Source organism: Oryzias latipes, chromosome 21 (assembly GCF_053564925.1).
Source record: "Oryzias latipes strain Hd-rR chromosome 21, Olatipes_Hd-rR_3.1".
NCBI lineage: Eukaryota > Metazoa > Chordata > Actinopteri > Beloniformes > Adrianichthyidae > Oryzias > Oryzias latipes.
In genome coordinates this window covers 20,243,818-20,257,172 of record NC_136257.1, presented here as the reverse complement: position 1 = coordinate 20,257,172, position 13,355 = coordinate 20,243,818, and the positions used below count along the sequence as shown (strand labels likewise).

Genomic DNA, 13,355 nt, shown 5'->3' with positions numbered 1-13,355 from the left:
GCCTTGGCCTGCTACTGTGTTCGTGGGAGGTAAGGCCAGAGAACCACCACCACACTAATGATCTCAGTCTATCTGAGAGGTTCATTGTTTTTCTCCCTTTTAGCCTTCAGGATGACTGTCATATGTCCACCACGTAAACACCCTCTGAAGTAGATTTAAATGCATTCGATTAAATTTCCCATTGATGTGTCTTGGAAACACAGATGCTAACATTCAATCTTTTTAGTTGATTGATGAAGCTGAGACATGTGTACGATCAAATTCCATAAACATTTTACCACAAAATTCAATTCCACAGTTTGTGCCATTACTAAACCTGTTTGAAATTGTTTTCTTTTACCAACAGTAGAACCTCAGTAAAGCAAAGAGCCCTCAAAGCGTAACGTAATGTGTCGTGTTTCGCATTTTTGCCAAAAGAATAGTGTTTCAACTGACAAAAAAAACACATTCTCAAACAGAACTTTGGTTGCCTTTGTTTTTACGGCTTCCTGTCAACCGCAAAGCAGTACAAATTTTTTTACAAATGTATTAATTTTGATTTGATTAAAAATCCAAGCCAAGAAAAAACAGATACCTCTGTTTATTTTTCATAAAATATGTAGACGACTTTTAATTTCATTTGGATTTTTTTTTAATATTTCTAACCCACACCTTAACTGAAAACAGAATATTCTCTGAAATTTTACAAGATCTAGAATTCTACAGAAAATAAGCCACTTTTAAGAATCTTAATAAAACCAGTAATTAAAAATTGTAAAGGTTTATATCATTCTTTTTTTTTACTTTTACTCCAATTATATTGAAAGGATACCTTAGGAAATGCCGTTCACTGAATTATTGCTACTTAGATAAAATATATATATATATTTTATCTCCTAAAAAGAGTCACATTTCTGCATTCTGTCAAAAACAATTAAAACAGCTAAACAAAAGTAGAAAAAACGGAAGTCATAATTACTCTCAACAATATGATGGATGTAGTAACTTACTTTTTTTTTTCCAGATTTCCTGATGAGGAGAGTCCACTCTGTCAACAACTAGAAATTATATTTTATACCCCCTCCCTTTTTTTTCCTGTTTATATAAAAATAATCCTATAAACCCCTGATCTACACCCAGCAAGCTTTACACTTTGATCTCTGCCAACGCCTTTCCCACAGATCTGTAACAATATGTGAATGTGGCTGGGGATCGCAAGGCGCTGTGGATGGAGGCCCAGCTCTGTCTCAAACTGTTATGGCTGCTCAGTCAGCTCTATCAGGACCATCTCTCAGTGGGTGAGAGGGGGGATTTGCCTCATGAACCATAACCCAATTAATCATTGGTGCAAATACAGGAAACGGTGGGGCTCTTTGAGATTTTGGTGTAAACAGTATGACACACAGTTGAGCTCATTTTTCAAAAGAAAGACCCCCTCCCTTAAAAAAAAAAAAGAAACTATGAGGCTCATTACATAATTCTGAAATCAAACCATTTTTAGAATTAACCAGAGCACAGTTTCCTTCAATGGAAACATGAAAAGCTTTGTTAACATTGTTTCCTAGGAGAGTGATCCTAATTGCACTTTAATGAGAACAAGGATCAATTCATCCCACTGTTGAAGGCATGCTTTAAGAAAATGAAAGGACTTTAGGATGGGTGAAGAACAGTGGCGCTGGCAAACGTATGAGATTGTCTGTTGTACAATGTTTGGTGTGTGTGTGTGTGTGGGGGGGGTGTATTACAGGCCAGAAGCCTACTGGTTTTTGTCCCTCTCTGCGTAGTGAGTATGGAGGAATGTGCCGCTGAAGAACCACAGGGAGGAAGAAAGGACTGACAGTGAGCAACCCAAGTGTTTGTTTGTTTGCGTCTTACTGTCTAAGAGGACCCAGTCTTGGAAACTATGAAGTTGTTCTTAAATAACATCTGTTCCATGAGTTTGGAGTTTCTCTGTTCAGCCTGGCCGCCTAAAAACTTCTGGCTGGAAATCAATATTTTCCTTCTTTTTGTACTGGATTGTTCCACTGGCAACAGATCAAGATGGACAAGCACCCATTGAGAGGGGAAAAAAAAAGCTTGGAGTGGATGTAGATGGGAGGGGACCATCACATTTTTCCAATTCACCACAATCAGAAACAGATTTTCCACAATTAGTCTCCACTGACTTGCAGTTTATTGACTGAAGCACACAATCACTGTGCTTCTTAGACAAGCAAATGAAAACAATTACTACTTATCATTGTGTCCGACTGTCAGCATGACAATCAGACATATTTTACAATAAAATCAGAAGTCCGTGCATAATATTGGATCCTAATATGTCGTCTGATCATCTTTTTTTATTTTTATTGGGTGGCTTAGAATTAAAAAATTAATATATGTTATATTTCTCACCTTCTAAAGTCCTTGTTTTCAAAAATAAAGGACAGAAATATTCAGTAAAAGGAAGATTTCCCTGACATGCGGATTAATTTCTCCTCTGTATTTAAATGAGAATACCCTCCACAGACATACATCCCATAAAGTACAATCCCACAATGGCCGTCATCTGAATTGATTGCTAGCTGTGGAGCTACTCGTATTAATCTTTTTCAGTGTGTAATAAGTGAATTAGTGGGATGTAGAAGATGATGTATGACAAAGGCTGGCACGGCTAAAACCCGCTGTAAATCCACAGGCCATACTCACTCAATAATGTAGCTTGATGCAGCCTGGCATCGCTCCTTCCTGCCGACAAAACAATGAATCTCTGAGAGCCAATCAGTTATTTGTTCTGGGGGATTTACTATAAATGCAGTGTGGAAAAAAGTAAATAAAATACTTAAAATAATAAAAATCTTTTAAAAATTGGATTTTAACTGAAAACATTGAACTCTACTTACTTCTTTGTTGCCAGGTTTGATAAAATTGAGACATAAAAGAGAAAGTTGAGTAAAATATCAGACATATACAATATTTTAATAGTAAATTTGTTTGCTGGTGTTAATTTTGCAGCACAATCTAGCATTTGCAACAGTTTTGCTACTTTATTCGAATGGCTGAATGATATTAGCTTTATTTTAACTATGTCTGTCCTGCTAAATCCATTTCCATACGACTGAAATTTGCTTGACAGATTAGATCCAACTCAAGAGAAGAACATTCTTTGACATCTTCCACCGTTTAATGTGTAACACTAACTAATCACATGGATATTTGGTCAAGGCTCCATCACACCCCCTGCATTTCTCCAATGTGCAAACACAAAGTAGTTTACGGAGGCATTTCAATTCAAGAGCAGTTCCTCCAAGTCTAAACGGAGCTATGTTGTTGGGCCCAGTGGGCGCTGTGTCCTTTAACTTTTCTCATACATCACATGCCTTCCTAACCTCCAGCCTCCAACCCCCCACCACAACAGCTGGTGTCTCAGTGAGGACCCTGACGTTACTGTGCTGCCACAGTCGTTCAGTTTATATGAAGCGTTGCGGTGTAGGGGGCCTCTAATGGCCCACTCAGAAAAAGCCCACAGTTGGACCAAATGCATGGCATATCACTTGTCCTTCAACATAATGATAAATAAAACTTTGTCCTTCAGTGGGTGATTAGCAAAACATAGAAAAAAGCTTAAACAGATTTTTTTAGAGCGCAAATGAAAGCTATTCATAATAGAAGTGTTGAACTTAAACCTGAAATCATGTAATAAAATTTCAGTTTGTGCAGTAATACTGTTATCAAAACAAAGCACAAGGTTTTCATGCATGCACTCCCTTCTCCTGTGAGGCCTTCAGTGTGCTCTTGTGGCCCGAATAGTATTTTCTTTCCCTGTGGGGGCTCAGAAAGGAGATTGAAACCATGACCGGATATTGTTCATTGTTCCAGTCTCAAACCAGTATAAAGCAGGAGCAAAGTTCTAATAGAGTCAAATCTGAAATAAAAAAAAGAAATAATAAAAATAAGAAGAAATAATAATAATAAGAAGAAATAAGAAAAATAAATAGATTAAATGTTTTGCACATTTGCAGAATTAGTTATAAGACTATTTATCCAGTATTGTAAATTTATTTCTTTTTTTTAATTTATGCTTGTCCAAACATTAAATCCCAGTGGACTCTGTTATTTTCTGTTTATTACCTACATGAAGAGTACCACATAGTAATGAAACAGAATATAAGCACACACCTCTTCATGACAGGAAAGGAGAAAAAGGGATAAAATTCTCATTTTCTGTTTTAGAAGTAAGGACACTGCAGCTGTGACAAAAAAAAATAACTTGTTTATTTATACATTTATTTATTCATTTGTTTGTTTCTTTCTTTATTTACTTATCCTAACTGTGTTTTCAATACAAGAGAAACTGTTATTTTATTCCAGTAAAAACTTTAATTTAAATGTTCCTGTTATATTGTTAAATACCATTTTAATTAAACATAATTTTATGCATTTCTATATATTTTGGGGGGTGGGTGGGGGGTGGCATAGGAAATAAAAAGATGGACTAAAGTGAAGGAAACACATGAAAAGCAACTGGATAAATAAGTAAAGTAATAAGTCAGAGCGTCACGTGGTCCAGGCTGCAGGTTGACCTGTGATGAACTTGAGCGGCTAGCTTTCGCTCGTCGTCAGACTCTGTAGGACCCAGCGGAAAACTGCTCCAGCTGGAGGGAGCCGGAGCAGGAGAGGCAGCGAGCGCCGAGTGGAGAGTAGACGTTCCCAGACTAGTCAGTGGCTTCATGGAGTTATGCACCTCTGATCCGCCGCCATGGATTGCGATCTGCGATCTCCTCTTTTCTTAATACACCTTTTTATGTCCACCTTCCTTCCTGCCCTTTGCGTCATTTACCCCCTCAATGAAGGTAAGAGGAACTCCGGAGCTGCGCGGATTTCTGCTTGGGTTCACGCTTGCTTGTCTGTGCGCGTGGGTTTGTGTGTGTGTGTGTGTTTGGAAAATGTGCGCTTCGGCGCACACCGTGGTGCGCTTTCCTGTTTCACTCACTGGGATAGGAAGAAAAGAAAGATTGCGAGAAGGTGACAAGGTGGCACCACAGAGCACCAAATGAGTAAATTCTCAACCTAGGGACGGATCCCGGCAGGACAGACAGAGACTCATTTAGGACAGTATTTATTTATTTATTTTCTCTAAAAGAGAGGATCATCTTAAACTGGGATGAATTATGTTAAAATGCCAGAACAGCTCGCAGTGAGTTTATTTAGAGATTTGGGGGAACTCTGTGCGTCTCCATCGGTCCACGCTGAGCTGTCCGTCTGCCCCACTTCCCTGCGTAATTGTCAGACGAACTCGATTGGAAGGAAATGTTGAGCACTGACAGAGGGCTGCAGGGAAACGCCGTTTTTTCACCGTATTTAGGCTGTTTAGTGACTTTTGACCTCAAAGTAAGACTTCGCTTCTCTGATCGTGCGCACAGGAAATCCTTAAATGTTCTCCAGTCTTAAAATTTAAATTTAAACTTCATTTTAAACTTAAACTAATTACCTGATCAAAAATAAAGAACGCCTTTTTCCTGCCTTATGCCTTTTCCGTGATTTATTTTAGGTTTTTGTGCGTTTGTTTGCACTTTTATTTTAACCCACACAGCTCCACACGGGACAGCCATCTTCAAAGTAAAAGGTAACAAAAGTTGTTGAATTAAACGTTATTTACTATCTAAATTAATAGTATTCAAAGTGCTACAATTTATTAACTTATCAACACCTGAACGAGGCTATTGTCTCACTTCTAAGTTAAAGTTGAAGATGGAGATGCTCCTGTCTCTAAGCTCCTGCTAAACACAGACAAATGACTTGGTGAAAAAAGGTGGAACTCGGTGGTACTCTAATGAGGCTGCTAAAGAAAAATGCAAGTTAAATTGCTCCTCATAAAAATACAGCAGAAATCAAATCTGTGCTGCATTTATGAATGCATTAGCTGTGGTGCAGAGGCAGGCAATGAGGTGTCAGCTTGTAACTCAGAAAGTGATTAAATGAAAGCAAAGATCCTATATGTTAGAGGCGAGGCACCGGAGGGAAAAATAAAAATAAAACCCGAAACAAAAAAAAAATGACCCCAGTTACACTCCAGTGTGTTAATATGGAATGTTAAAGAAAGGCAATGGGGGGGGGGGGGGGGGGGGGGGGCAGGAGTCCTCCACACAACTCTTTTATTACAAAAACAAAGAAAGAAAGAAACATAAATGAAGGAAAACTTTTGCTTTTAGGAATATGTATTTTCTATAACCCAATTTGAGTTTTCAATATTAGCTTCCTCAGCAAAAAACTTTTTAAACTGAAATTTGAAGAACAATGTGTGTGCGTGTGTATGCGCACCGCAGCAGTTCTAGCCACAAAAAATCAAAACCCCAAACAAATCAGTTTTATCTTAAGCCCGTGGAGTTCATTTAATACAAATAAAAATCAAACAAAAGCAAAATACAATTTATTTAGATTTGACTTTAATTACTTTCACTCTCCACGCTGTGATAATAGACGAACAAGAGGATACGACATTGTAATATCTGATTTCATCGCTTCTCCATCCTGAGCCGAACAGCCGCGGCGCATGGAGGGATAGAGCGGATGTTAGAGGCTGATGGATATCTTTAAAATGCGAGAACACTGAAAAACTCACCCCCATAGTCTAAAATGCTCCGAAGGGTAAGTGAGGGGAGTTTGTGTTGTGTTTGAAAGTTGATGTGAGTGAGGAGGTAGAAAACTGTGGAGCCATGGAGAGAAGGCGCGCGCACATATATACGCACACACACAGGCAGCTTGGAGAGGTAAATCCTCTTAGGAACGGAGTTAAGTATCCAAAATAAAGAACAAATCAGACGATTCAAGTGACATTCTTCACCTGCTAGTCCACCAGAGAGTGTCAGTGTCAGTGTCGCTTTGGAAATCAAACTCTCAACGCTCATTGGATAAACGACGTGCAGTTGCATGTACTTTCTGGAGCCGTTTTGACGCAAACGATGAGCCCTTCTTCTCCTGTCCGCAAGGCGGATGCTGTTCAGCAACCAAGACAAATCCCCTCGCCCCTGCCTTCAAATAGTGCGGACGCACACCATCAGAGCCACAACGGGGCAAATACAAGTGATACAAAGTATTTGCTCAGTCAAAAAATGTCCAGGCCACTTCACAAACATCACTTAAACGAGTTTTGGGAAGTCTATCTGTTCAGGAGAGCATGCGCAAAAGTGACTTTATGTCCCAAATGCGCAAAAACCCCAGATGAACTGTCACGCCAAGCTGTATTTATTTTTCCTTACTAAATGACTTGCGTGTTTGTTTTTTATTTCTTTATTTTTTAAAAAGTTTTTAGAGTCAGGGATGATTACATTTAGGAAATGTGTGCATTTATTGCTGAAGAGGTGTCTGTCTGATCATCAATCTGCGGACAAATATGTACTGGTTTGAAATGAAAGAAAGTTGTTCAAAAATAAAAACGGAACTTTGATCACCGTGATACTTTGAATTTTACTCTAAACTTTACTTTACTGATACTGAAAATAAACCGTTTCATATCAAAAAGCGATTTTCTGATCATCTTGCCCCTTTAATGCTAAAATTCAAGATTACAACCAAAATCAAAATGTTCAAATTAGTTTCTTTTTTTCTGTTATTAGATCATAAGTGGTCAATCATTCAAAAACGTCGGGTGGAAAAACGGCGAAACGGGGGCGCGGTTTTTTAGTGCGTAACAGTTTTAAGTCTATGGAGTGCAGTTCTTTTTTTATTTCATTTTTTTGGGTCATCTGAGATTGTGATCTGGAAAACGTCGCAGGTAGGGATTTGGAGGCCTCGGATATTTAAAACTGGTCGAATTGGAGATCTCACTGGAGCCGCCCAGCTGTGCTGATGAGCCTCCGTGTGCGTTGACAGGCATATTTTACAAAGATTGTGGACCTTGTACGAAAACAAATACATGTTTTGAACCACCCTACTTTGGAAAGGTTTGGTTTCCTACCACCAAACACTGACCTAATGTTGAAGACTCATTATTCATTCACAAAGGGTGTTTAAGGCTCTATTATGGGGCATCCCTGCAAGTTTTTAGGCACAAAGACATAAACCAACAAGGTGCTAAAAGTCTGAATTCATGAGAATGAGGAGTAAGCCTAGAAAGAATGGAAACAGAAAGAAAAAAGAAAGATATATAGAAATAGGGGCAGAGGGGCTGGGCAAGGAACAGCAACATCAGACAGAGCCACTTTGCTCTTGAATAATTCATAATGGGAGGTGAACACTTCACCCTTTAACACAGACACAAGTCGCCGTGCTTTGCCTGCACTGCGGCCTGCCAACCCTCTCATGGAGGATAAGAAGACTTCCACTCTCCTTTTTAGTGCAGTAAATTCTATTCTATTCTATTCTATTCTATTCTATTCTATTCTATTCTATTCTATTCTATTCTATTCTATTCTATTCTATTCTCAGCTGCTGTCTCTTCCTGGTCTTGTTCCACTCATCTTGATTGTGTCTTCTATGTTCATCAGCTGTGAAAGGGTTGTTGGAAGTGAGGGGCCGGTCCAAAATGCGAGCTGGGAAATCAATCGTGTTGGCTCAGTGGTAAATCATGAGAGGATAGTCATCTGAAATGAGTGTCCAGCTCATTTTCTTTCTCTGCTCTGGTGGTCAACATACGATACTAAATATATGATTGTACAGCATGTATAATAACTACATATCCAGTGTTGCTGACGACTTTCATGCGCCAGGTTCAGCTTTCTGCCGTGGGTTTTAGACGATGGTCTCGGTTTGCTTTATTGATTCACCTGTTTCTACCTCTGATGTTTTGCTCTCTCTCAGACAGGCTGACTGCGTTTGCTATTAATACTCCTGTTTAGAGACGCTCCCTGATGGGGTAGGGGCTATCTGCTTAGCTGCTTGGGTTGCTAACTGTGTGTGTTACTGTATGTGTGTGTGTGTGTGTGTGTGTGTGTGTGTGTGTGTTTGACAAAAAATAAAAGAGAGAGACTGAGTGAGGGCTGTCAGCAAATGTTAGTGAATGTTCATATTTTGCACCCGCTTTAATGTGCGTGAGTGAGTATAAGCAGGAAGGAGTTCAAGCATAGATTCAGCTGCATATATGCCTTTATTTTCAAATTGAATCTTACATTTGCATACATGATTTTGACATGATTTTGATTTTGACAAGTCTTTTCATGACTTTACTTCTAATCTAAGTTTTTATGCACATTTTTCAGTGCATCTGGAGGGGCCGTCCCTCCCCATGCGACATGAGAGCTGTCTAATTTTCTGCTCACAAATTCCTTCACTCAGCTCAATTTGAGTGGTGGGCTTGGCTCGTTGAGAAATGTAAATTGGAAGCAATGGCCCTGGACGCCAAGCTGCTATTATCTGACATGAACAGATAGCTTCATTTGACTCTAATAGTGATGTGTCTGCTGCCACTCAGCTACCTGACTGCCCTGCCATCCCACAGATAAAGTTTGCATTCTTTTAAGTGCTCGGAGTTAGAAAATAAGCCATCACTTGTTTTCTGAGACTTTTGTGTTGGATCACCATCGAAAATTTAGCTCATGCGAAAATAAGGGTTATTTAACTCCATCTCTTATTTTGCTCCTTACTTTTAACCCACAAACAGGAGTCAGTTTTTATGCCACAGTGGTGTCATAGCGACCCTTCTTGGCTCACAAAAATCTTTTGACCTGAGATTTGTACACTTTTGTGTAGCTAATCTTTAAACAGGAGAAAGCAAATTTAATATATTTCTAAGAATTTTCACAGCTCCAGGGCTTGATACACTGCTTTACTTTGTTGTGTGTGTGTTTGGACTTGCCTATGTAGAGTTACTTTGCTCCCAGCAGAACAAGGTTCAATAAACATGTAAACTTTTCACATCCTTTTCATTTAAGCCCATGATGTGAAGACACCAAAATATATATATATATTTTTTCTGTACATTTTATTTAATTTTTATTGTTTGTTAAGTATTTAAGGAGAGCTAGCACATCCGCTGAAAGCCTGCATCCCACAAACTGTTACACAAGTGTGTCTTTATATTCGTTTGTCTTTGTCTTAATCTTATTCTAACTTTATTGAAAGATTAAAAACATATAAAAATGTTTCCTTTTTTGGGGTTCTGGGCCTAATGCGCAGCCACAGCCATTTAAAAGGACATGCCTTGTAGGTGTACACAAAACTGCACTCACCTTTGTTCCTTGTGTTTCAATGTGTTTTTATCATTCATTTCATTGCTTGGACTTCCTCTGAAAGACCCACTCCAATGAAAAATGCATTTCTGAGTATTTCCTTTTTCAAATTGGAATAAATCCGGATCAGTTTAAAAAGTGATGTGTGGAAATGCCCTCTTTTGTGAAATGGGCTGGCCAAAGTCTCACTCCTGCGCTCCATTCCGATGCATTGAATGCAGACAAATAGATACATTAACGTCTTAATTTTCCTCGTCTGAGCTGTCTTCTGACTCAAAACTCTATTGCTTGGCTTTTTTTGTTATACTGCTGATGGGATATCAGCGGCGGCTAACTTCAGTGCCAACTCAGAGGCGAATTTCTGATGAACTCCTACTCCTCTGCACAAACTTTGTCCTAGAAAACAACACACAATTCTTTTTCTAATATTATGCCTAAACTGGCATAATCATAATCAAAAGACCACTGGGAATGCTTTTAAATTGATCAAAATGTGTTTAGAGTGGGACTTTTAAGTGTAAGAATTGTCCCAGTTCCTTGCTTAAGCCCATGAAGATGCTTTATGTCAGAGTCTATTTGGCCAACACAGCACAGGGGCTTTTGTACAATAACCCCCAAAATTTGTTTTTGAGTTGGCATACAAGAGCTCTACTTGACAACAGGACGCTATGCCAGCTTTAGTTTTGTAAACATCTTTATGAGAAACCTGTTTCTGTGAAGCCTCAATCTGGAATTTCATCTCATTCAGCTTCTTGTCTTGCTTTTATCTGTCAACTTTTCTGTTTCCTGACATGGCTTTTCTTTCTTTGGTGCCTGAAGTCTGGATATAGTTTTTTTTTTCTTCTTTTTTTCTTGGCAGCATACGCACAACTAACTTTATTGGCATTCTTTGTAAATTAATTTATATTATGGTTGAAGTGTGGCCAATTGAATTTCTGACCACTTCTGAAACAGCTGATTGCATTTGAATTTAGATTTGAAACAGTTGTGCTTTACCTGGTTACAGTCAATTTGTCATGGATGAGTTTGCAGCTGCGTAGAAATGGGCTTTGGGATCAAAAACCAAGTGTCTTTGAAAATAAATGCATGTTTTGGTTTTTGAATGACTGGCTTCATTTTAGTCAGTTTCAGGATATCTTGAGATAAAAAAAAGACCCAGCATCAGCTACAGGATATACAGTGTGTAGATATGGATGGCTGTTTGAATACATTTTTAATTGTTATTTTTGCCAGACAAAACTAAATTTACTGCTGAAGTCTGGCTTTTGTTCCCAGAGGCGTAAATACTCAGTCAATAAAAATAGGAATTATAAGAATTATGATTAGCTTGATGGAAAACCTCAACATTCCCTGTTTACTAACCTTTAGAGGCATTTAGAGTACACCAGCATACAAATAACTTGCAGCATGTTTATACCTGAAGACATCCCATTGTGTTGTTCAGTGTTGTTTCCTGGAGGAACAGGGAAGTATGTCTTCACAGCCCCTAAAGGAACAATGGTAGTTCTAACTCTCGAAATTAGCTACTCTACTTCTGCAGTTTAAAAAAAACATGTGTATCATATTTTTGGACAATAGTTACTCCAAAGTTTAAGTCTTAGTAGCCATAAAATCCACAATAAAGAAGAAAAAAAACACATATAAGTTGTATTTTTGGGAGAAATGTATTTAACAAAATACGAGAACAGGAACAGACATTTCATCTTGAAACAGAAAAAGAGACAGAACCAGTCAACAAACTTATTTATATCACTACAAATGACTGAATCAATTAAATTCTTCCCCGTGTGTTGCTTTGGAACAATTCTGCCAAACCTGGCATAAGACTTAGTTGCGCATCTTCTTCGGTGTTGCTGTCAGTAGCAAATACTGATACACATACCTACACTGCCCTTTAGCGGTTGTTACCATGCATTCTTGAAAAATCACATTCAATGCTGCGTTCACACAGCACACGCGTGAAACGTGTCCTTGAATGCATGTTGTTCACACAGGACTGTCGCTACCCGATACTAGTTCATGTTTGCCACTCATAGTTGGAAGAAACAGTGCAAATTGTGAAAGCGGTGCAAATCTCACGAATTTTGCTCCAGTCTCTTTTTCCCACATTTGTATTTCAATAAATAAAAGACTTGGGCCCCATTTACACTGCATGGTTCAAGTGACCCAATTCCGATTTTTTTCCTCTCATGCGGCACAGATCGGATATGACCGGTGAACGTGTAAGCAGGAAAAAAAAGCGCATGGATTCCGTTTTTCTCAGATCGGATGCAGGCCTCATTCATATGTGAAAATAAATCGGATACGAATCGGATAGGTGCATTTGCGTGTGCCATGTAAGCATTTCAAATCGGATATTCCCCAGTAAATGCGAGTCGTACGTCAGTGACATCAATTCAGGACACCACCAACTGAGATCACATGACTTATTATAGGTGCTTTTGTGCGCTGATTTTGCTGTTCGAGGACAGCTGGACCCCATCAGCGTGTTACCTTTCAGCCTCAGGCTTCAGACCGTAGTCGGAAACCACTATTTCCGGTCCGTACCCGGTCAGGACGCAAACGGTAGCTAATCAAGTGGGACACCTTTGCTCTGGAACAGGCATGAAGCCGTTTGTTTTTTTGCTTGGATCAAACTGTTAGTGCACCAAACGTCTGCAAAGACTTCCTCATTCAAAACTCAGAGAGGGTACACAAGCCTGCCTCATCCAGGAGCAGTCACACAAAAGAAACACAACAAAAAGGGGAGGGGGGGTAAACAAGCTTTTCTTGTGTCTTTTTCGCCATGCTAAACATTTGCCGTTTGGACCAACACGCATCTTCTAAATGTGCTTTTATTACTGCTATGATTATTATTAATCGGATGCTGAAGGACGCTCATAAATAATAAATAAACATTGTCTTGACAACAATTTAAATTGATACAAGCATCACCAAATGGTATATCACAGAATCCAATTGTCTCTGCACCTCTAGTAGCAACACATGTACGCACAAATTTTGAACGCAGAAACCAAAAACACGCATATACACACGTTTACATAGACCTTTTATTAAAAGTAGTCGCTTGAACATGCGGCATGTGAACATAACTTAAGTGGCACCTGTGTTAGGTATGAATCGTACCCCCGGCTAAACTATCCAAAAAACGTGATACATACTCCAAAATACGGTATATCAATTTAATTGAAAGATACTTTTAAAATCTGATATAGAGCTTTTCATTTTTTG

General features: G+C 38.9%; 1 protein-coding gene across 6 annotated transcripts in view; it reads left to right on the top strand.

The window, feature by feature from the left end:
• The first annotated feature begins 4,581 nt into the window (after window positions 1-4,581).
• The window catches only part of epha3 (eph receptor A3), a 96,084-nt gene continuing 87,310 nt past the window's right edge, over window positions 4,582-13,355 (top strand). For all 6 annotated transcript variants that reach the window (XM_004081693.5, XM_078939809.1, XM_078939808.1 and 3 more), the window contains exon 1: window positions 4,582-4,811. In XM_004081693.5, coding sequence (XP_004081741.1) covers window positions 4,718-4,811 — 94 coding nt within the window. In that variant the 5' untranslated portion in view covers window positions 4,582-4,717. The remainder of the gene's footprint in view (window positions 4,812-13,355) is intronic.